The following is a 26,389-nucleotide window of genomic DNA, read 5'->3' on the forward strand; positions in this document are numbered from 1 at the left end:
AGAAGATGAAGTAAATATTCCTGAATTCCAATCAAGAACAACTGCGGAGATGAGAAACATAGAAGTAGATATCCTGTGTAACAAAGCAGCTTAAATCACTTAATAAAGGCAAGGCCTCCAGTCCAGATTGTATACCAGTCAGGTTCCTTTCAGACTATGCTGATACAATAGCTCCATATTTAGCAATTATATATAACGACTCGCTCACAGAAAGATCCTTACCTAATGACTGGAAAATTGTTCAAGTCACGCCAATACCCAAAAAGGGAAATAGGAGTCATCGGCTGAATTGCAGGCCCATATCACTAACGTCGATTTGCAGTAGGATTTTGGAATATGTACTGTGTTGGAATATTATGAATTACCTTGGGGGAAAAAAATCAATTTATTGACACACAGTCGGCATGTATTCAGAAAATACCATTCTTGCGAAGCACAACTAGCTCTTTATACTCATGAAATAATGAGTGCTATCAACAGGGGATGTCCAATTGATTCCATATTTTTAGATTTCCAAATGGCTTCCGACACTGTTCCTCACAAGTGTCTTCTAATCAAACTGCATGCCTATGGAATATCGCCTCAGTTATGCGACTGGATATGTGATTTACTGTTAGAAGGTCACAATTCGTAATAATAGACAGAAAGTCATCGAGTATTACAAAGTAATATCCAGCATTCCCTGAGGAAGTCATGTAGGCCCTTTATTGTTACTGATCTTTAACGACATATGAGATAATCCGAGTAGCCCTCTTAGATTGTTTGCAGATGATGCTGTCATTTACAGTCTTGTAAAGTCATCAGAGGACCAAAGCAAATTGCAAAATGATTTAGATAAGATACCTGTATGGTGTGAAAAATGGCAATTGACCCTGAATATAGAAAAGTGTGAAGTTATTCACATGAGTACTAAAACAAATCCGCTAAATTTTGATTACGCGATAAGTCACACAAATCTGAAGGCTGTAAATTCAACTAAATACTTAGGGATTACAATTACAAATAACCTAAATTGGAACGATCACATAGGTAATGTTGTGGGTAGAGCAAACCAAAGACTGTGTGTGATTCATTGGCAGAACACTTAGAAGGTATGACAGGCCTACTAAAGAGACTGCTTACACCACACTTGTCCGCCCTGTTCTGTAGTATTGCTGTGTGGTGTGGGATCCGCATTGGATGGGACTGATGGATGACATCATAAAAGTTCTAATAAGGGTAGCCCATTTTGTATTATCGTGAAACTCAGGAGATAGTGCCACAGACATGTTACGTGAATTGAAGTGGCAATCATTAAAACAAAGTTGTGTTTTGTTGCGATGGGATCTTCTCAAGAAATTTCAATCACCAGTTTTCTCCTCTGATTGCAAAAACACTCTGTTGGTACCCACCTACATAGGGAGAAATGACCTGCACCATTAAATGAGATAAATCAGGGCTCGCACCGAAAAATTTAAGTGCTTGTTTTTCCTGCACGCCGTTCGAAAGTGGAATGGTAGAGAGACAGCTTGAAGATGGTTCATTGAACCCTTTTGTCCTTTTTGTCATCAAGGCTGTAAACAAAATAGATACCTGGTGCCATGACCGTCGTGCACTCAGTTTGTACTGTTTACAAGTAATATTAGGACTTACCCATAAATGTAGTGTTTTCATACACACCCAGAAAGTGCATATCAGTGCTAGTGTATACTGCATGGTACACTGGGCTAAGCCGATTGTGACCGATTGTGACCTGAATCAAGTGAGTGTTGGTTCAAAGTCACACACAGTCCTGTGACTCTTGTTGAGTCTGCTACTCCCATCCGTTACAGTGCTGGGTGTCTTCTTGGAGTGCATGAGTACTAGAGTCGACCTAGTGTAAAGTGTTGTCTCCTTTTGCCTGGGTCATATGGTTTCAGTCACAGTGATCAAGAGGCAAGTTAGACTGAAGATATTAAGAATGGAGGTATCAAGAATGATTATCAAGGTATGGAAATCTTAGTTGTGTGACTGAGTTTGAGCTGCAGTCTTTTTGAAAACTGGAGAAGACGATACTGGCAAGATGCAGATCACATAAAATTCTGGGACATTTATTGGAATCTATACAGATGTAGATCTTACACCTCACATATAGAAGTATTTTTGTCTCCTACAGTTTACAAGTGGTTGGCTAGCACAGTAGAACTTTCACTGCGGTTTCAACCTCATTCTGTTAGTAAAAAATGTAATTTTACATTGTGTACATCACGTATTAATTGTATCTATTACTTGACACTCTCTGTTCAGTGCCTCACTTAAAAATTTGTATACCCATTTTTATTGCACACATTCCAGGATACAATTAAATTTGATGTGCTGCCCTTTTGCAGAAGACAACCTGACCTCATCCCTTTGTGGATCTGGGAGGAGGAGCAGTTCTCCAGATATGTTTGCTGATTCAATGGAATATTTAAGTACTTCATTGTCTGAAGGTAAATATGAGGATTAAAGTTACTTTTGTTGGCTGATACTCTATGTTTAGATTATTGTTCAGTCTTTCTTGTTTTCTGCTATCTGTTCAGTCTTTTCTTTGCTGTCTCATACTTCATTTAAAATTTAAGAACAACTCTTACTTTTTAAAAAAGTGCCATTAGTTCTAAAGATGTGTGGACAGAATGTCACTAGTTAGACTTACCATGAGGTGGAGTGTTCTTAGTACCAAACAAAGAGATTAGGCTCAGCAAGATCCAGAATGAATCTGATAGTGAACTCGTTTGGACAAGGATAACTTTTGTTAATGGTGTTTTAGATGCCTTTTTTTTACCTTTTTAATACATATAAACTGTGCCTCTAGGGTCTGAATGGAGGTATAGTATACACTAAATAAATACTATTATTTTACATTAGCATCAGTCTTTCCTTCTACCCTGTCTGGTAAGCCTCCCCTGCCTCAAGGTTCTGAGCAACTTTTCCAAACTCTAGCCCTTTTCTGAAACTTCGCCAGTCCTTTTCCTTCACCCCTCTTCCTTCCCCTTCAATCCTCCTGGGGAGAAGGAGCCACTGGCTCCAAAAGCATGCAAACTGTTACATCTTTTATATGTGTGTTCTTCTGCCACCACATGTTGAGTAGATTTTTTATCTATCCAGCTACAATTATTTTGCTATGTTAGGTACATACTACCACTTAGCATGCCTTGCAAGTGGACTACCCATCACTGGCACTGGGGAGGTGGAGGGGTCTGCTTTGTAGGAAACCAATTTATAATTTCTATAACCAATGTCTTAAGTACAGTACTCGAAAACTCAAACTTAATCATTTACAGCACTCTCTATATTACATCAAAGACCCATTGTAGGGAGCAGTGGTTGCCAGACCTAGATTAATAACTGAATGTTTCCACCAGTCTTCATGATCAGGCAGGTCAGTCTCACAATGAAACCTTAAGGCCTTCTTTGGTTTTCTTCAAACTTTAGAACTCGGAGATTAGGGCCTGGACATCAGTTTGCTAAAGCAGTACAACGCAGTTCTCAAAAACACTGAAAAAAAATGAAGTTTTCAAAGATTATTTAAGTCGAAGCAATTGCAGTGTTTAATAATACCACTGGTAGCTTACCACATGATATTGTAGTTTAGCAAAAACAAGGTCTGTGGCAAAATTCTCATTCATGGTGGATTTTTTTAAACTTTGATTTCAATTAAATATTTGTTATCAAATTGAAATGTTAACTAACATATATCTTATGTAGTTTTTGATGATAAACTGTTCATTTTGAATTACTAATTGTATGAAAAAGCAGGTTTCCAAAATAAATTAAACTTCAGTGCAAATGTTGGAAATGTCTTATTGTGAAGTGAAATATGTTGTCTGTATATAAATGATACTGTTAAATTATTTTATCACTTATACCTTTAGTTCTTTAGTTCGAATAAGTTTGTGTTTGTTAAGTGCTGATTGTGGTTCTCTTTCATATAGTAATTATGAACAGAACACAGGATAAGGAACAGTGGCAGTAATGTGAATTCTGAGAGATCAGATTCTTTTCAAAATTCTCATTTTATCACTAGCTTTCAGGATGGTGTAATGTTTAAACAGTGAAAGTATTATAATTTATTAATGCAGTAAATAAGAATAATGATCATGTCTGACGTGAAATCCTTTGACCAGCCAGGTCTCTTGGTTGTAGGGGAAGTTGAAGAAAGTCTTTAAAAAAAATATTCAAAACTAGTGTCTAAAAATGCCATTGCTTAGTACAAGGAGCTTCTTGCACAAGAATCTTCTTCCACAATTACTAAGGAATTGGTAAGACTGGTGGAAAATCTTTTATCAATGCATGTTACAAAATATGGGTAAAAAAAATTGTAACAGATGAAGGCTTGTTTATCATTGATGAAATCAATGTCACCTTCGAAGAGGATTCTGATTACGAGCCAGAGGGAAAATATTGTTAAAAGCTGGATAGGATTTCAAGTGATTCTGAAATAAAAGTTGTTAATATTTCAGAGTCTCATCCAAAATGGAGTGAAAACTTTACATAAACAAAGGTGTTTCCACTTAAAACCTACGAAGGATTTGACGAAAAGAGTAAAAGGTATTGAAAGTGCTGGAGCTGCTCTTGGGAAATACACAGTTATTGGCTTGTGGATGTACAGCTGCTGTATAGAAGGTCGACAAATATCGACTAGTGATGACAAGAAACTTGCAAATATGGACCTTAGTTTTTCTAAGTCAGATTGAAAATTTTGATTTTAAAGCTTTGGATTCATGGTTTGAGAACTTCAAACATAACCATTGAATGTGCCAGTGAAAAGTAACAAAATATGTATCTGAAAAAGGAAACAACACAGGAAATTTTGGGTTCTGCAGAAAATTTTGGTAGGCATGTGATCTGATATCAATTTTTCATCCCACTTTTGTTATTAATTCACATCTAACTGGTATTGCGTTTAAGTATTGTTTTCCATATTCATTATAGAATATTAAACAGTGTGAAACTTTCTTTTCCTTTTTTCAGTATATCAATACCATCTACACTCAGTATACGAGGGTGGTTTGAAAAGTTCTCAGAACAGAATAGAAAAAAAGTACTTACATCACTGAAACTTTTTTTATTTTTTGATGTAGTCTACTTGTAGATTAATGCACTTGGTCCAATAATGTTCCAGCGCCTTGATCCCATCTCAAAAATCAGTTTCTTCTAGGCCTGCAAAATAATTGTCAACTCCAGCTATCAATTCTTTGTTTGAAGTGGATCTTCGTCCAGCAAGAAAAATTTTCAGTTTTGGGAAGAGATGGAAGTCTGACAGACCTATATTGCACTTGATATAGCTCTGTTAGACTTTCATCTCGTCCCAAAACTGAAAATTAACAACTTAGTTCATGTAATTTTGCTTTGGCGATGGCACGTGTGTAGGTGCGCATTGTGTTCAGCCGGTCGGAGTGGCCGAGCAGTTCTAGGCACTGCAGTCTGGAACCGTGCGACTGCTACGGTCGCAGGTTCGAATCCTGCCTCGAGCATGGATGTGTGTGATGTCCTTCGGTTAGTTAGGTTTAAGTAGTTCTAAGTTCTAGGGGACTGATGACCTCCGCTGTTAAGTCCCATAGTGCTCAGAGCCATTTGAACCATTGTCTAGATGGAAGATGACCTTGCTAAATGTGTTCTTTTTTCATTTATCTTTTGTTACAGTTTGTCCAGGAGGTTAGCATAGTACACTCCTGGAAATGGAAAAAAGAACACATTGACACCGGTGTGTCAGACCCACCATACTTGCTCCGGACACTGCGAGAGGGCTGTACAAGCAATGATCACACGCACGGCACAGCGGACACACCAGGAACCGCGGTGTTGGCCGTCGAATGGCGCTAGCTGCTCAGCATTTGTGCACCGCCGCCGTCAGTGTCAGCCAGTTTGCCGTGGCATATGGAGCTCCATCGCAGTCAATAACACTGGTAGCATGCCGCGACAGCATGGACGTGAACCGTATGTGCAGTTGACGGACTTTGAGCGAGGGCGTATAGTGGGCATGCGGGAGGCCGGGTGGATGTACCGCCGAATTGCTCAACACGTGGGGCGTGAGGTCTCCACAGTACATCGATGTTGTCGCCAGTGGTCGGAGGAAGGTGCACGTGCCTGTCGACCTGGGACTGGACCGCAGCGACGCACGGATGCACGCCAAGACCGTAGGATCCTACGCAGTGCCGTAGGGGACCGCACCGCCACTTCCCAGCAAATTAGGGACACTGTTGCTCCTGGGGTATCGGCGAGGACCATTCGCAACCGTCTCCATGAAGCTGGGCTACGGTCCCGCACACCGTTAGGCCGTCTTCCGCTCACGCCCCAACATCGTGCAACCCGCCTCCAGTGGTGTCGCGACAGGCGTGAATGGAGGGACGAATGGAGACGTGTCGTCTTCAGCGATGAGAGTCGCTTCTGCCTTGGTGCCAATGATGGTTGTATGCGTGTTTGGCGCCGTGCAGGTGAGCGCCACAATCAGGACTGCATACGACCGAGGCACACAGGGCCAACACCCGGCATCATGGTGTGGGGAGCGATCTCCTACACTGGCCGTACACCACTGGTGATCGTCGAGGGGACACTGAATAGTGCACGGTACATCCAAACCGTCATCGAACCCATCGTTCTACCATTCCTAGACCGGCAAGGGAACTTGCTGTTCCAACAGGACAATGCACGTCCGCATGTATCCCGTGCCACCCAACGTGCTCTAGAAGGTGTAAGTCAACTACCCTGGCCAGCAAGATCTCCGGATCTGTCCCCCATTGAGCATGTTTGGGACTGGATGAAGCGTCGTCTCACGCGGTCTGCACGTCCAGCACGAACGCTGGTCCAACTGAGGCACCAGGTGGAAATGGCATGGCAAGCCGTTCCACAGGACTACATCCAGCATCTCTATGATCGTCTCCATGGGAGAATAGCAGCCTGCATTGCTGCGAAAGGTGGATATACACTGTACTAGTGCCGACATTGTGCATGCTCTGTTGCCTGTGTCTATGTGCCTGTGGTTCTGTCAGTGTGATCATGTGATGTATCTGACCCCAGGAATGTGTCAATAAAGTTTCCCCTTCCTGGGACAATGAATTCACGGTGTTCTTATTTCAATTTCCAGGAGTGTATTTTCCAGTAATTGTTTGCCCAGTAGGGAGATAATCTACAAACAGAATCCCCTTCGCATCCCAGAACACTGATGCCATGACCTTTCCCGCTGAAGGAACTGTCTTTGCTTTTGTTGGTGGTGGAGAATCAGCATGTTGCCACTGGTTTGACTGTTGTTTTGTCTCTGGGGTATAGTAGTGCACCCAAGTTTCATCTGTGGTCACAGATCGGTGGAAAAATCTTGTTTGTTTCTCCTAAAACCGGCCAAACATTGTTCCAAACAACAAGCCGGAAGTCGAAAACATTTTGAATAACCATTTTTTAAATGTTGTAGAGAAAATAAGATCTAAATGTTCATTAGAAGAAGCAAGGAAGTTAATGGAAGAGGCCTTACCCAAACTATTTGAGACAATTGAAATTCCACCCACCTCTCCTTCTGAAATTAGGAAGATAATAAACTCCCTTAAGAATAAAAGCTCACATGGAATTGATGGCATTTCCAGCAGGATAATAAAAGCTTGTTCCCAAGAGATAAGTGGGATTCTTAGTCACATATGTAATAGCTCTCTGAAGCAGTGTATTTTCCCAGATAGACTGAAGTATGACATTGTTAAACCACTGCATAAAAAAGGGGATATGTCTGATGTCAACAACTGCCGCCCAATCTCTCTTCTGACTGCCTTATCCCAAATTCTTGAAAAAGTAATGTATTGTAGAGTTGCTTCACACCTTTGTAAAAATAAAGTTTTAACAAAATGTCAGTTTGGTTTCCAGAAAGGTTTTTCAACGGAAAATGCTAAATATACTTTCACTAATGAAATATTAAATGCTCTTAGTAACCAGAAGTCACCCGTTGGGATTTTTTGTGATCTCTCAAAGGCTTTTGATTGTGTAAATCATGGAATACTTCTAGATAAGCTAAAGTACTATGGTATGACTGGGACAGCACTCAAATGGTTAAAATCATACCTAACTGGAAGAGTGCAGAAAGATGAAATAAGCAGTGCACATAATCTGCAAAAAACTGGTGATTTCTCAAATTGGGGAACAATCAAGAATGGGGTGCCGCAAGGTTCGGTCTTGGGTCCTCTTCTGTTCTTAATATATATTAATGACTTGGCATTCTATATTCACGAAGATGCAAAGCTGGTACTTTTTGCCGATGATACAAGTATAGCTATCACACCCAACAGACAAGAATTAACTGGTGAAATTGTAAATGATGTTTTTCAGAAAATCTTGAAGTGGTTCTCTGCAAATGGACTCCCATTAAACTTTGACAAAACACAGTACATACAGTTCCACACAGTAAATGGAATGACACCATTAATAAATATAGACTTCGATCAGAAATCAGTAGCTAAGGTAGAATATTCAGAATTTCTAGGTGTATGCAATGATGAGGGGTTGAACTGGAAAAACACACTGAAGATCTGCTGAAAAGTTTGAGTTCAGCCACTTATGCTATTAGGGTCATTGCAAATTTTGGTGATATACATCTCAGTAAATTAGCTTACCACACCTATTTTCATTCTCTGCTTTCGTGTGGCATCATATTCTGGGGTAACTCATCATTGCGTGAAAGAGTGTTCAGTGCACAAAAGCTTGTAATCAGAATAATTGCTGGAGCTCATCCAATATCATCCTGCAGGCACTTAATAGCCAGAGATTTTCACTGTAGCCTCATAATATATATATTCACTTATGAAATTTGTTATTAACAATCCGAATGAATTCAAAAGTAATAGCAGTGTATATGGCTACAACACGAGGAGAAAGGATGATCTTCACTACTCAAGATTAAATCTAACTTTGGCTCAGAAGGGGGTAAATTATGCTGCCACAAAAGTCTTTGGTCACTTACCTAATAGCGTCAAAAGTTTGACAGATAGCCATATAGCATTTAAAAGGATATTAGAAGAATTTCTTAATGGCAACTCCTTCTACTCATTAGATGAATTTTTGGATATAGTAAGTGGGTAATTTCCCCAACAAAAAAAAATTAAGTGTCATATAATATTTTGTGTAATGTAATATCTTGTATAGACACCTTTTATTAACCTGACATGTTCCACATCATTATGAAGTGTCGTATTCATGATCTATGGAACAAGTACTAATCTAATCTAATCTAATCCGATATGTCCATTCTCATGCGTTTTTGATCCAGTGTCAAGAATCGTGGCACCCGTCTTGAAGATAATTTTTTCATTTCTAATTATTCAGTCAAGATGTGACATATCCTTTCAGATGACATCTGACAAGCATGAGAAATTTCACACACTTTCAATTGGCGATCCTCCATGACCATTTTGTGCACTTTTGCAGTGATTTCTGGAATAGTGACACATCTTGGCAGACCACTGTGCGTATCATCATCTAAACTCTCCCAACCAAATTTAAAATCATTTGTCCACTTGGCAACAGTTGAATATGAAGAAGCCTTTTTTTTATGAAGTACTTAATCACTGCTCAAATCTAGATTTTTTCCGTCTTTGCAAGTCACTACACGGGAACAACAACAGAGCCATGTCACCACCACAGTTCTGTTCCAAGAGCACTGATGTGGCACTTGTTTCCAGGCAACACATCGAAAAATACAAGAATGATATTCGTTCTTAGGCAGAGAAGTTGACAGCTAATTTATATAAAAATTGTTTAATTAAATCCATAAGACCATAAGTGTGAGAAAAAAATTTCTCTTGCTTGTTGAATCTTGGCGAAGACAAACCAAGCCAGAAACATATCATGAAATTTTTAAATGATAATCGTTTGTCAACAAGTACAGTTAATTTTTTTCCTCCTAAATATAAAGCTTTAGTTCAGTCTTGTGATTTATATTTTTATAAGCAAGTCAAAAATTTTATAACATGGCTTCAAATATGCTCATATTTAATCAAATAAAAATGTGAAATTAATTCTTGAGAAGATTGTTTTAAAATTTAATCTGTCATCTCACTATCTGCCATATTTTTCTAAATGATTCAACATACGTGGTATTTCCAAATGAAATTTTCACTCTGCAGCGGTGTGCGTGCTGGTGTGAAACTTCCTGGCAGATTAAAACTGTGTGTTGGACTGAGACTCAAACTCAGGCCCTTTGTTTTTCACGGGCATGTGCTCTAACGACAGAGCTGCCCAAGCACAACTCAAAACCTATCCCCACAGCTTTACTTCTGCCAGTATCTCATCTTCTACCTTCCAAACTTCACAGAAGCTCTCCTGCGAACCTTGCAGAACTAGCACTTCTGGAAGAAAGAATATTGCAGAGACATGGCTTAGCCACAGACTGGGGCATGTATCCAGAATGAAATTTTCACTCTGCAGCAGTGTGTGCGCTGATGTGAAACTTCCTGGCAGATTAAAACTGTGTGCCAGACCAAGGCTCGAACTCTTAGTGAGTATCTCCATGATCTCTTCTTTAGTACAACCACAAAATCTTGTCATTTTCTTTGGAGAAGATAATAAGAAAAACACTGTTATGCCAATCTTTATGAACAGTAAGATGTTAAGTGAAGTCAGATGTGGCAAAATGAGATTACAACAGACGAAGTACCTAAACAAAATTTTGTGGCCAGTATTGTGAAAAGCTATTGACACATGTGGGAGAAATTCTATTGTATACCTAAACTCATCAGCTGCACTCACATACCTTAGAGGAGGCATGTCTATAATCGTGCGTAGCAATCAGGCGTCGTGTAGGACACCTAAGGTAACTTGTCACTAACACTGAAGGAGGCTGTGCTTAAATTCATCAATAGTACCTAGGAACAATGGAGCACAATGAATTGTCTTGTTAGCAACAGTCAAAGGATTAATAGCTCATGTATAACAGCCCATTTTATTTTCAACTTGAAATTGAGATGGTTTGGCCATGTATAGAGGAAAGGCATTAAACAAGGAGCCAATGAATATACGGAAAAAGAAATACCTATAAAGAGACTCAAATATAGCTGGACAGAAAAATGTATTGACCATTTAGAAATACTAAGAAAGATATGTGTAAACAAGTTTAGAAAAGGCTCAGTCCAGGATAAGAGCCAAGCAAAGTTCTTGCACGATTATAATGACATTAAGAGGCTCTCGTGCATAAAAACTTGTGTTACGTGTGGCCAACTTTAAAAGTTCCAGTATTTGATTAAGTGTGTGCTGTTGTAGATGAAACATGTTTCCATAGAACACTCCCTTTCCTGCTATGTATCAAACTGGAACATATACTATCAAAGCTCAATTATGGGCCAGTCCATACCAAGTGGTCCAAGAAAAAAATAATTGGTTGCTTGATCCTCTCAGAAAAATTTTATATTTACTGGGTGAATTCCCCAATGTTTAGTAGCCACAAAAATATTTAAAAAATTATTGTTTATTATTTTGAAATGGTGGCCATATTCGTTCCATGTCACATGCGTTTTTTCGTATTTGCAGGCATCTACATTTTTTACAATTATTCAGTAGTGGATAGCCCTAAGCCTTTCAGATAAATACTTTATTTGGTTAGCCTACCAGATATCACAGATGTTAAAAAACATATTTTTGACTCGTGTTTATAATCTTTTTTCCATAACTTCCAATTGAATCTCAAAGTTGAAATTTATACTGAAGTTTGGTATCATAAAGGTCTATTAACTGTGAAATTTTCAGGTTTTTATCTGGTCCCCGAACAAAGATATTGCAGGTCACAAAATGGAAATATTAAAAATGTATATATTTTTTTAAAATAGTGTATTTTTTAAAGTGTAAGCTGCTCACCATTGATACTCTATAAAAAGTAACTATACTATGCAGTGTAATAGCAGAAAAAATATTAAATCTGAGAAATTAATCTTTCTGTGGAAAACTAGTGTTCAAAAACTGTTTTTTTTTAATTTGTGGCTGATAACTTTGAACTATTAAAATATATTAAATAATACATTCAGCTAAGTGATAATGATGTTAATTTGTAGCCCAGAGTGTTAAACTAAATGCATTTTATCTGAAAGGCTTAGGACAATCCCCTACTGAATAATTTTGTGACTACTAAACACAGAGCATAACTTAATCACAACTAACACTTGGTTCAAGAATCATAAAAGAAGGTTGTATACATGGAAGATGCCTGGAGGTACTGGAAGGTCTCGGATAGATTATATAATGGCAAGACAGAGATTCAGGAACCAGGTTTTAAATTGTAAGACATTTTCAGGGGCAGATGTGGACCTTGACCACAGTCTATTGGTTGTGAACTGTAGATTAAAACTGAAGAAACTGCAAAAAGGTGGGAATTTGAGGAGATGGGACCCAGATATATTGAAAGAACCAAGGATTGCAGAGAGCTTCAGGGAGAGCATTAGGGAACGATTGACAAGAATGTGGGAAAGAAATACAGTAGAAGAAGATTGGGTAGCTTTGAGAGATGAAATAGTGAAGGTAGCAGAGCAGCAAGTAGGTAAAAAGACGAGGACTAATAGAAATCCTTGGGTAACAGAAGAGATATTGAATTTATTTGATGAAAGGAGAAAATATAAAAATGCAGTAAGTGAAGCAGGCAAAAAGGAATACAAACATCTCAAAAATGAGGTCGACAGGAAGTGCAAAATGGCTTAGCAGGGATGGCTAGAGGACAAAAGTAAGGATGTGGTGGCGCATATTACTAGGGGTAAGATAGATACTGCCTACAGGGAAATTAAAGAGACCTTTGCAGAAAAGAGAACCACTTGCATGAATATCAAGACCTCAGATGGAAACCCAGTTCTAAGCAAAGGAAATCAGAAAGGTGGAGGGAGTATATAGAGGGTCTATACAAGGGCAATGTTCTTGAGGACAATATTATAGAAATGGAAGAGAATGTAGATGAAGATGAAATAGGAAATATGATATTGTGTGAAGAGTTTGACAGAGCACTGAAATACCTGAGTCGAAACAAGACCCCGGGAGTAGACAACATTCCATTAGAACTACTAACAGCCTTGGGAGAGCCAGGCCTAACAAAACTCTACCATCTAGTGAGCAAGATGTATGAGATCGGCGAAATACCCTCAGACTTCAAGAAGAATATAATAATTCCAATCCCAAAGAAAGCAGCTGTTGACAGATGTAGCAGTCTGAGTTCTAGTGGGGAGTCTCCACGTGACCCGTGTTTATGTTTAGTGATTTTGCTGTTTCCTCTTCATTTATGGCTCTCACATTAAATGAAAACAAAACGGATATCTATGGCCGCGAGCTATCAAATGAATTAAAATATGTTCTCATAATTATGGAAGGCTAAAATATGTTGTTAGTTTCAGGTTTTATCTCCACCTTTCTGACAATCAGGCATTAAGCGCCTTGCAGAACAATGAAGTTTTTTTTGTCGGTTTGCTAAAGAAATTTGGCTTTTCTTAATCTTTTCCGCTGGGGCAGTCAATTTATTTGAAACGAAGTGTTTAAATCCATACTATGGGCTAGTTTCAACTGTTCACTGCATTTCAAAAGTGCATGTTTTCATCTTCTAGCACGTATAGCATTATGCCATAATAAAGAGCCAAACATGAGATTATACAGTACCAGTACTCAAGAAAATTTACGTCCGAATCTGGACATACGAATGTGCACTTTAAGCCGAATTACGCATTGTAGTATGGTTCACGAAATTCCGATGTTCTTGGAGCATCCTCTGATGTCTTGTTTCTTTTATGACACAATGTAAGATCTTTTAATGTTTTACACCTACGAACATATGGGCTTCGTGCATCATCATAGATGCGCAAGCGCGGTGACGCCTGTTTCTGGCACTCTCTGGCAACTACTGAAACGAACCTATTTTTAATAGGTCACAGCAAAATATTTTGAATGGTTGTTTGAAAAGCGTTACTTTAAAAGTAAATTTCCTTTTATGCAAGATGAATTATGTGCGAGAATGTACGATGAATTTCTTAAATCGCAGAGCGTTTGACTCTCATTTAAAAATCAAGGCTTTGAGGATGTACATTTAGAAAAATTTTGAGCTCAGAAGATCATACATTTATGTCTTTATCAAAAATTTTACTGCCGCATTTGTTTGTTGTACCTTAAAGTGTAACACGCTTAGCTTCTCTTGCAGCTTACTAATCTCAGAGACCAATATTGTATATGAAAGCTTTGCTTTTCTTGTAGTAATGCTGTGTATGTTAATTTAAACCATTAACTTTTCCTATTTGTGTGTACGCGTTACTTATCACTGATATTGCTATTGGCTGACTACATCACGTATCCTACGCTAGAAGATCCGCTGTCATCGGCTGGCGAGATCACGTGGCGAGCTAGGACTGGCTACAAAAGTGAATTGCAATCTTGATTTCAATGCTTCGGAAAGTAACATGCGGCATTTGGTGGAATTTAAATTTACACTTTCATAATATGCAGCATACATGTTGCTGCACATCAAAGATCTTTCCAAAACGTGTTTTTTACTATAACCATTCAAAGGATTGATAAGTTTTACAGTTCCAAGGAAAAGTATACTGTCACTTGACAGAGAAAAAGTGTATTTTCACCCGGGAGAAAGTGTAATTTTAACCGGGAAATCTGGGAATTTGTTTTTCTTGTCTGCGTATACACCCTGAAGGGGCATGAAAGGGAAGCAGTGGTTGGGAAGGGAGTGAGACAGGGTTGTAGCCTATCCCTGATGTTATTCAGTCTGTATATTGAGCAAGCAGTAAAGGAAACAAAAGAAAAATTCAGAGTAGGAATTAAAATCCATGGAGGAGAAATAAAAACTTTGAGGTTCGCCAATGACATTGTAATTCTGTCAGAGACAGCAAAGGACTTGGAAGAGCAACTGAACGGAATGGACAGTGTCTTGAAAGGAGGATATAAGATGAACATCAACAAAAGCAAAACGAGGATAATGGAATGTAGTCGAATTAAGTCGGGTGATGCTGAGGGAATTAGATTAGGAAATGAGACACTTAAAGTAGTAAAGGAGTTTTGCTATTTGGGGAGCAAAATAACTGATGATGGACAAAGTAGAGAGGATATAAAATGTAGCCTGGCAATGGCAAGGAAAGCGTTTCTGAAGAAGAGAAATTTGTTAACACCGAGTATAGAAAGTGTCAGGAAGTCATTTCTGAAAGTATTTCTATGGAGCATAGCCATGTATGGAAGTGAATCATGGATGATAAATAGTTTAGACAAGAAGAGAATAGAAGCTTTCGAAATGTGGTGCTACACAAAAATGCTGAAGATTAGATGGGTAGATCACATAACTAATGAGGAGGTATTGAATAGAATCGGAGAGCAGAGAAATTTGTGGCATAACTTGACTAGAAGAAGGGATCAGTTGGTAGGGCATATTCTGAGGCATCAAGGGATCACCAATTTAGTACTGGAGGGCAGCGTGGAGGGTAAAAATTGTAGAGGCAGACCAAGAGATGAATACACTAAACATATTCAGAAGGATGTAGGTTGCAGTAGGTACTGGGAGATGAAGCTGCTTGCACAGGATAGAGTAGCATGGAGAGCTGCATCAAACCAGTTTCTGGACTCAAGACCACTACAACTAAACATTGGGGAATTCACCCAGTAAATATAAAATTTTTCTGAGATGGTCAAGCAACCAGTGCTCTACCACTTGGTATGGATTGAACCTTATATTTCATTCTTGTTATATCATGTGACTGATGATGTGTTACACAATATAAATTCACAACGAAAATAATCAATTGTTGATAATATAATAGAAACGAATAGGTAGGAAATCTACTCACCAAGGGCAGCAGGGGAAAACACACACACACACACACACACACACACACACACACACACACACACTAAAGGATTTAACTTCTACAAGCTTTTGGAGCCAGTGGCTCCTTCTTCTGGTAGAAGACTTGAAGAGGAAGGAAGAGGGGCGAAGGAAAAGAACTGGAGGGGTTTAAGGAAAGTGGTAAACTGGACAGGGTGAGAAGGAAAGACTGATTGTTGGGGACTGCACCAGACGAGATTTGAAAACCCGAGAGCTTAAAGGTGGAAGACAGAGATTACTACTAAAACATCGTGCATGAGTTAATAACAGTCATTTTCCTTCACCCCTCTACCTTCCCCTTCAACTCTTCTGTCAGAAGAAGGAGCCATTGGCTTCGAAAGCTTGTAAAAGTTAAATCCTCTTGTGTGTGTATTCCCCTGCCACCACTTAGTGAGTAGATTTTGTATCTATCCATTTATATTATATTATCAACAATGCAAATTAAGTGAACATTGTCATATTTCCTCAGAATCATAGGGAAATATGCATATGTAAGAGTGACTGATTTCATTTTCTAGATGATGCAAGAACAGAGAAGCAATACAAACCATCAGCTGATAAAAAGGACAAGAAACTTGATGAAAGTTTAAAACAAGACACAAAAGGAGAGTCATGTCCGTGGCGAGGTGTTAGCCTTGAGGATATTAAAAGTGGTTATGGCCTGTGGGGATACCCACAGTTGCCTCCAGTTCGGTCATCAAACAGCCATGCTGTGCTATATCAGGTAATACACGTTGACTGTTTTCATGGTGGATGTTGTTTATATGACTGCTTTAAATTTGGATATCACTTAAAAATTAAATTCTTACCCTATAAAAGGAAGGGGCATGAGTGAAAGTACATACCCATGTTATATAGCAGTTATGCTGCAAATACTGTGCAGTATTGTACGTGGGCAGGACAAGTAACCAACTTTCTATTCACTTGTATGGCCACCGCCAAAGTGTGGCAAACCACAGCCTTCACCATCTAATTCACTATCTAATTCCAAACATGTTGCACACCACAATACAAATGACTTCAACAGCTGCTTCTCTACTGGGGCCATTTGGATACTCCCTTCCATCACAAATTAAATACCACTATTTATATTAACACACAAATAGCATTGTAAGTGGCTACATTTGTACAAGCAAGTATGTAATTTGAAATGATTCTTAAATTTAACATCCTTCATGTAAAAGAAATTAAGTATGTCTGTTTTCCTTTTAATTACTTTCCATTTACAGCATAATTTTTTGTCAAATAACTCCCAATGGGACGTAGTGGTTCCCTTCAGTTTCTCTGAAATAAAAAAAAGATAAATAACATTATTTAGTGTTTTGTCCATCTTTATTAACTGTGTTTCAATTTGTTGAAATTATCAGCAACCAGTTGAACAAAAGAAAGACTGTTTGTTTATTTTTATTTTCGGTATATGCTGTCAGACTAAATGCCCATCTACAGTGGTCCTGCAGAAGGTGCACAGTAATACAATACATAATACTACAGTGTATACTGTGGGACTTGGGACATAATCATAGTTTTGCAGTAGATTGCCTAGTACTCATGTGTAATTTATTATTTTGCCTTTATAGAATTTCTTTAGATCTTTTTGGAGACTTGATTTTAATTTTTAGCTGATTGTCGGCATGTTCTCATTGTGTTATACAAGAGGCAATGTGCTTTACAGTATCAACAGTGTATTTTGTCGTCAGAGATATTGGTTCATGAGTATTGTTTTATGTGATTTAATAATGTTTCATTAAATTACTTTGTTTTGTTTATTAGTAATGAATATATAAAATATAATTAGTATAAATTATGTTGTGTTTAGAGAGTTATATCATCTCTGGATGGGGATAATTATAAAATTTTTGATAAAATTCTTCTTTTTAGGTTTGTTTGCTCATTTAGAATTTTGCTTGATCATTTTTTGTGTGCATAAAACTATCTATTTCTTTGAGGATGTTGAGGTATCTGCCTTTGTCAGCTGTGTGTACGATTAACAGGCACTGTGATGCATCTGCATTTCATGATTTTATTCTCTGAGATGTGTATGGAATGCTGGTGGGTTTTTGCAATTATTCTTATGTTCATGGAATCTTGATTTATAATTTCTCCCTGTTTGACCAATAAGTATTTTTTCACAGTCTTCACATTTTAGTTTATAAACTCCCCACCAAGAAAGTTTGTGGGTTTTCTAGTGAACACAAAAATAAAATAAAATGAAATAAGGCCAGTTCCTGATACCTTACTGACTGTATACAAGACGCTTTCACACGAGTTGTACCATAGTTAAATTATATAATTTTTTGGTTTTTCTAACTCTGTGTTACAATTGCAACTTCAGAAAATTGCAGTTTCACGGCTCTGCATTTATTGTGACAGAGGGGCAAATGTATGGCTCTGATTAAGGATTGGTTGTAAAAGTCCTAGGGATGAGCCGTACACCACCTGTTTAATGCTCTGTTGCTGTATTAGCAAATAATTTATGAAAAGTGGTCCTGCAATCGTCGAGTAATTGAGGGTAGACAAGTTATGTGACTTATAAATTAATGAACATAAACAATCACAGAAAATTTGTAATAAACATAGGCAACATTGCAGATGTAACTCTTAAGAACACGTGATTTACGAGGGCCGTTCAGAAAGTAACCTCCGGTTGATTTAAAAAAATACACCAAGTTAAATAAAAATATTTTAATATATACATCTTACAACTACATCTTTGCACTATTTTTCTACATAGTCTCCATAGCGATTGAGGCACTTATCGTATCTCTTCACAAGCTTTGAAATTCCATCTGCATAAAAATCACCCGCTTGTGCCTGGAGCCAGCCTGTGACCGCATCTTTGAGCTCTTCGTCGTCATCAAACCGCTGTGGCCCGAGCCATTTCTTCAAATGCATGAAGAGGTGATAATCACTTGGCGCCAGGTCTGGGCTGTAAGGTGGATGGTTGATAACGTCCCACTTGAAGGACTCAAGAAGGGCCGTTGTTCTGCGAGCAGAGTGAGGACGGGCGTTATCGTGCAAAAAAACGATACCGGAAGTCAGCATACCACGGCGTTTGTTCTGTATAGCCCGTCGTAACTTTTTTATTGTTTCACAGTACACGTCTTGATTAATGGTCGTACCACGTTCCATGAATTCAACCAACAACACCCCTTTGGCATCCCAAAACACCGTTGCCATCAGTTTTCTGGCAGAAAAATCTTGCGAGGCTTTTCTTGGTTTGGTAGGCGAATTTGAATGTGCCCACATCTTTGATTGTTCTTTTGTCTCAGGGTTCACGTACTTAATCCAGGTTTCGTCACCGGTCACGATTCTGTTTAACAATTGTTCTCCTTTGTCCTCATAACGTGACAGAAAGTCTAATGCAGAGGCCATTCTTTGAGTTTTGTGGTGGTCGGTAAGAATTTTGGGCACCCATCGTGCACAGAACTTACGGTAACCCAATCTTGCTGTCACTATCTCGTACAAGAGAGTCTTAGAAATCTGTGGAAAACCAGTAGACAACTCCGACATTGGGAAACGTCGATTTTCACGAACTTTTGCATCAACTGTCTGAACGAGTTCGTCAGTCACCAATGATGGTCTACCACTCCTCTCTTCATCATGAACGTTTTCTCGTCCACTTTTAAATAAACGTACCCATTCATGGACAACTCCTTCACTCATAACTCTTGGTCCGTACACGGCACAAAGCTCACGATGAATAGCTGCTGCAGAATATCCTTTGGCTGCAAAAAACCTTATGACAGCACGCACTTCACATTTGGCGGGGTTTTCTATTGCAGCACACATTTCAAACTGCCACAAAAACTAAACTAGCGCAGGTACGACGTTCACTCGACCACGGCTTGATGCCGACTGACCTGTTGAGTGCGTGAACGCACAGATGGCGTCGCTACTCCCCCCACAACCCGCACTGTGACCAATCGGAGGTTACTTTCTGAACCGCCCTCGTATTTATTAAGGTCCAAACTCCTACTGAGTTTAGGTTCTACAAGAGTTTTATTACTAAATAAAGTTAATTATTGAAATATATCAACAGCCCGTGAATTATCTAGTGTGATGCGGAAGATGACAAAATTTCCTCTTAAGACCAAACTGCAATTTGTGTACTCAGTACATAATTTCCTTCATCCGCATTGTTAGATGCCCGTAACCAAGATCCGATACGTGATCCATAGTATCAATACATAATTAAAATCACATCACTCTGCCATACTCTCCAAGGCCAGAAAACCAGTTTCTCTCTCTCAGTCAATTTGCTGAACTGTTCTGTTTTCTCCATCCCTCGTGCTCAAAAGAGCATCCATTCCACCACCATCATCATGACACTTCAGCCAGCCAGCCCCAATTAAGTTTCACATTTCGTATAACACTTTTGCTTATATGCAAATGGACCACAACTCTTACATTAATTATTCCATAACTAAAATATGTATTCCCAATTGATGTATTATATCATGATGCATCTGCTGACACCAACTCTTATCATTTTTAGTTACATATCTCATTGACATTGACATATCTGCGCTTTTAGCACACCTTCATTCATATTATAATCAGCATTGATAATAGATCAATAAACTGATACACTGATAACTACATACTGCCTCATTTTATCAGTGTAAGTGTGGAGAATGGTCTGGTTACACACCTGTAGACATATAAACTTAAATTATGGAATACTTACCAACAATGTAATATTCATTGTTTGTTACGATGGTGGCTGTTGTGCAATGTCGTTACTGGACATGTGGTGTCTTGTGTATGACAGAACTATTTATCATTCGGAAAATGTAAACATTTGTGATGGAATTAATGATTTGATTATAAAAATGTTTATGATTGCAGGTTGGTAATATTTTATATGATGTATTGCATTCTGTTGATTTTTGACTTTGCTTTTGAATTTACTGTGCTTTTGGATTTTACTGTCATTAGCGAGCCATATTCACTACTTTGGAGATCAATTCCCTGCAGTCCAGCATATCTGACCTGTGGCCACCTGTAAATGCCTTGCTAGTAAAACCCATTCTCTTGCTTGTGCTAATGTTCTCAGTGTCCGTAGGCTCTCTCCATACCTGCTCAGCGGAAACTATTTCTAACCCCTTAGATTTCAGTTCATATTTACTCGGAATCAAAACCCACTGTAACTGTGGTTGTTCCACTGCAGCCTCATGACTCTCCCGAGATTTGTTAAGTTACAGACTTCTGTTGTACGCGTGTCATGGTCGTACATACTGAGTGGAAACTATACCTTGATCACTTGGCAAACGTGTTTAGTTCCAGCCAAAGGTTCCTCACGGCTCATTACATTGTACAGTCCTGCACTTCATCTGAAAATGTTGATATGAATAAGTCTTCAGTGTCTCTATAGATCAACAAAATTAACATTGTGATAGACATTCCAATAAGTTGAGTGATACGGCTAGCTGCCAGCCAATGGTAATTCTTCCTCTAGTGCCAAGTGCTTGCTGTTTCATCTGTTTCTAAATGCAAGCAGCATCTTATCTAATATGGCTGGCTGCAAGTTGTGTCCCGTGCAACTACTATCTTTCAATCACAAAGTTATTTTATCCAAGCCATGTCTTACTTCTCTTAACACTGTTTGCTTGAGAGAGAGAGAGAGAGATAGAGATAGAGAGAGAGAGAGAGAGAGAGAGAGAGAGAGAGAGAGGGGGGGGGGGGGAGAGAAAAGAAATATATGTTCTCCCATCAGCTATTGTTTTCCTTTGAAATTCTCTGTGCTGTTCCTGTTGAGTTATGTTCGTAATCTATGGATTATATCCATAATGTTTTGCTATGGTGTAGGTCTTACAGGGTGACTCTCTCTGGTTTTCTTCATACTTACAGGATTTGGAGGTAGAGCTTGGACGTCAGTTTCTCAAAGTAGTAAGGCACAGTCCTTAAAAGAAAAAAATTCCTTGAAGGTTTCAGAGCACTGTTAAGTATACTGGTAGATGACAAAACTGGATTGTATTCATGAAGTCGCTAGTTTGAATCGCGCTAGTATTTTCCTTTTTTTTACTTGTTTTTTAAATTGCATATTTATTAACAAATGGAAACATTAGTAAATATATATTGTATCATGATTTTAAAATAAAATAGTCTTTTTATTTTTAATTATCAATTGCATTAAATATGAGCATTCATAGTAAATTAAAATTTGGTATAAAAATGTGAAACATCAAAGGTCTGTGTGTGTGTGTGTGTGTGTGTGTGTGTGTGTTTGTGTAAAATTCTGATTTATTTGCTTATGACCAAAATAAAAAAATAAATAGATGTTATTTTTATTGAAAATATGATTTGGTATTTGTTAATTGACATTTTGATTTGTTAACGCATACAGAATTGAAATATGAGATCTGAACCAGCAACTATATAATTACAATCATATTACACTTTGCATTCAGCTACGAACAAATATATTAATATACCAATGATGTTTTATACTTAACAGTACTCAGAAATCTTTGTTTATTTATCTGCTAACGTGTCAGTCTCCATGACGCTTACTTGCAATGTACTTTAATTCTGATTTGTCCCCTTAGTAGTATCCATTGGCCACTGTATGATATGATTTGCTTCTGAGCTCTTTGAGATTGTGAGGCACCAATGAGTTGGTTCTTGTTCCAGTTAACTAATGACACTGCTTCTCCTGTTTCCAGTTGGCACTTGATAGCTTGCCCATTAATTCCAAGTGGATCATCAATCTGGTTGATGCCCCTTTAATTGGCATAACAGGCTTTGTGATGTGTAGTTGTCTATTTCACTGCGATGACATTGCTGTCCTCTTGATCATACAGACACTCGAAAAATGATCTGGCTTGTGACAGGTGGTGCACTCCATGTTGTAATGTGGACATGCATGATATAGCTGTTGCATGATTTGTGTAATCTGTAACAGGTGTATGTGGCCCGTCAGTCAGTGCTGAGGAAGGACAGCTGTGGTATGCCACATTCATTGAGGTCTCATGGTGAACTGCATGCTCTTGTTTCAGAATTTCTGCTGATGTAGTGTCAGATGACTATTAGTTTACATACATGCTATTTTACCACATTTTGTTGGACTAATTATGGAGTAACGACTCTTGTTTGTCACCATTTAAGCAACTACATCAGCTACGTGAAAGTTTATGCATCTCGACATTGATTTTGATAGTTTGCTGTGCAGGTGCAGCTGTTTCAAATGCTTACTCTTATTCTATTAGTCCATCTCTTCCAGACCCTCTCTCTGTCCATCTCCTCCACTCTGCTCTATTTGTCCATCACCTCCTGTTCCCCCTCTCTCCCTCTCCCTCTCCCTCCCCGCCACCTACCCTCTCTCCCCCTCCCCTTCTCCATCTTCCCTCTCTCTCTGTCAATGTACTCCTCCTCCCTGTGTCCCTCTCCTTCTCCCCCATCTCTTTTCCTCTTCTCCTCCCCTTTGTCCCTCTCCTGCACCACCTCTCTGTCAACCTCCTCCAGTCCACGCCCCTCTGTCCTTTTTCTGCTCTCTTCTTTCTGTTCATCTCCTCCTCTCTTCTTCTCTTTCCACTTTATCATGCTCACACCAATAGGAGGCTGGCACTCTGATCCCCACAGTATTTCTCTCCAGATTGGAACTAATGTGTGTACCAAATTTGGTTGAAATTGTTTCATGGATTTAGGAAGAGCCTATTACCCATAGCTTCGCCCACATGCATGCATGTCATTATATTTTTCCTCTGTACCTATATCAAATTCCACTTTACAGTTTCGTTTTCATGCAGCTCAATGTTTATCTCCCGAACTGTGTGTCGTACAATGATATATATATATTTTTAGGTACATTCAGCAGTGTATGTGGATATTTCCTGTGAAATATGTTACAAATATAGTTAGTAGTAAAGAAGCACTAAATGAAAAGGTCATACACAATGCTGCAGTTTTTCTCACATCACTATTTGATTTAATATCTCCTAAAGTATGTGTCGTACAATGATATACTTTTGCAGGTACATTCAGTGACATATATGGATATCGTCTGCAAAATGCATTGCGAATAGAGTTCATAGTAAGGAAGTAATAAATTAAAATGTCATGCATAATGTTGCAGTTTTTCATGCTTCTCTGTATTTGTTGTCATTTTTCCTGAACTATGTGTCACACGGTGATATATTTATGTAGATACTGTCAGTGACAGATGAGGGTACTGTCTGCAAAAAACTTTTTGCATGATGCGGCAGTTTTTTTTACACATTTCACTCTTTATGATGTCATATCTCCTGAACTGTGTTTCGTACAGTGATATAATTTTTCTGGAAAATTCTGTAATGTATGTGAATGCTACCTGCAAAACATGTAGCAAACACAATTAGTAGTAAAGAAGTAATGAATTAAAACATATGCTCCAAGTGGCAGTTTTACTGCATGAACAGAAAAAATGTTTGAAGTGGTTAACTTTCTTCCTTTCATCATTTTGTGGGTGTTGTCAGCAAGAAAGAGTTTCTTGAAGGTTTGAATTATTTGGAAAGTATGTTGCAAGTCTTTAAGTGCTAACTCTCAAATACTGGATGACTAAAGTATGGGGTATTCACGCATTGTGGGCTACACTGCTTTTTCACCCCCACTCTTACCCTCACCCCTTTGATAGGTAGGAGATACTGATCATCATCTACATCTACATGATTAAATGCCTGGCAGAGGGTTCATTGAACCATCTTTAAGCTACTTCTCTGCCGTTCCACTCTCGAACAGCATGCGGGAAAAATGAAACCTTAAATCTTTCTGTGTGAGCTCTGCTATCTCTTATTTTATTATGATAATAATTTCTTTACCTTTAAAGATGAGTGCCAACAAAATATTTTCACACTCTGAGGAGAAAGTTGGTGATTGAAATTTAACGAGAATATCCTGCAACATTGAAAAACATGTTTAGTTTGAATGACTGCCTCCCCAGTTGTTGTATCATATCCATGGCATTATCTCCCCTATTTTATGATAGCTCAAAACAAACTGCTCGTCTTTGAGCTTTTCCAATGTCCTTCACCAATCCTGTCACCTGCAGATCCCACACCGTGCGGCAATACTCCAGAAGAGGGATGACAAGTGTATTGTTAACTGTCTCTTTAGTAAATCTATTGCATTTTTCAAGTGTTTCGCCAATAAATCACAGTCTTTGGTTTGCTTACTATACAACACTATCAATGCGATTGTTCCAGTTTAAGTTATTCATAATTGTAATCCCTAGGTATTTAGTTGAGTTTACAGCCATTAGATGTGTGTGATTTATCAGGTAACTGGAATTTAGCAGATTCTGTTTAATGCTCATGCAGACAGCTTCATAATTTCCTTGATTTAGAGTCAACTACGACATTTTGCACCATGCAGATATTTTGTGTGAACCATTTTGCAATTCGTTTTTATCATCAGATGACATTACATGATGGTAAATGGCAGCATCATCTTCAAACAATCTAAGAGGACTGCTCAGGTTGTCTCCTATATCATTTACATAGCTTAGGACTAACAGAGGACCTATAACTCCTCCTTGGGGAACACAAGATATTACTCCTGTTTTACTCAATGATTTTCTGTCAGTTATTATGAACTGTGACCTTTCTGACAGGAAATCACAAATCCAATGACACAGCTGAGATTACACTCCATAGACATACAATTTAATTGGAAATCATTTGTGAGTAACAGTGTCAAAAGCCTTCTGAAAATCTAAAAATATGGAATCATTTTTATCTCCCCTGTCAATAGCACTCATTACTTCACGAAAATAAAGAACAGTATTTTCTGAATCCATGTTGGCTATTTGCCAATAAATAATTTTCTTTGAGTTGATTCATAATGTCCGAGCACAGTACATATTTCAAAATCCTTCTGCAAATTGACGTTAGTGATACGGGTCTGTAATTCATTGGATTATGCCTGTTTCATTTCTTGGAGTTTGATGTGACATAGTGATGATTTCTAGACTGTGAGTGATATATGTACCAAGTTTAGTTGAAATCGGTCCAGTGGTTTAGGAGGAGATTTAAAATGTATGTACATTCATGCATGCATATATACATAACTGTACATACATTTTTATGACATGCGCTTGACAGGGAGGCATGAGAACAGAAATATGACAACACAATACAAAATAATCAGTAACATTTATTAATATTGTGAATATACAGTTTTACTTAACTTTGATAGCAAGTTTGATATGTGGCATTTAGGTTCTTACACATAATACAGTGAAATTCTAAATAACTTTGCTGTCTTTCGGCTGTGTATTATTTTGCCACATGACTGAAAACATTATTCTGACACCCATGGTTAACTGTTCCTATTTCTATGTAAACAGCAATTGCTATGTTGGAATTGTAGTCTTCTGAATGGAAAATAGAACTGAGTAACTGCAGAACTGCTGGCGTTACAGGAACTGAGTGAGTGTTTGTGGCATGTCATTTTTATGCTTGTTGGAACAAGGATCTCCATCTGCACCAGTACTAGATGGAAGCAAAATAGTCCATGGTTGACAGCACTTCCTCTGGTGGCAGGTAACACTATTGGTGGAAGTGTTTGATTCAACATTGATGTGTGATGGAAGCAGAAGGTAGT

The 26,389-nt window shown here is 38.3% G+C and overlaps 1 protein-coding gene across 2 annotated transcripts in view; it reads left to right on the plus strand.

The window, feature by feature from the left end:
- Nucleotides 1–26,389, plus strand: part of LOC126261688 (poly(ADP-ribose) glycohydrolase) — a 121,148-nt gene that overhangs the window by 12,717 nt on the left and 82,042 nt on the right. For both annotated transcript variants that reach the window (XM_049958562.1, XM_049958561.1), the window contains 2 exons: nt 2,349–2,450; nt 16,330–16,535. In XM_049958562.1, the coding sequence (XP_049814519.1) occupies nt 2,349–2,450; nt 16,330–16,535 (308 nt within the window). The remainder of the gene's footprint in view (nt 1–2,348; nt 2,451–16,329; nt 16,536–26,389) is intronic.

Source organism: Schistocerca nitens, chromosome 1 (assembly GCF_023898315.1).
Source record: "Schistocerca nitens isolate TAMUIC-IGC-003100 chromosome 1, iqSchNite1.1, whole genome shotgun sequence".
NCBI lineage: Eukaryota > Metazoa > Arthropoda > Insecta > Orthoptera > Acrididae > Schistocerca > Schistocerca nitens.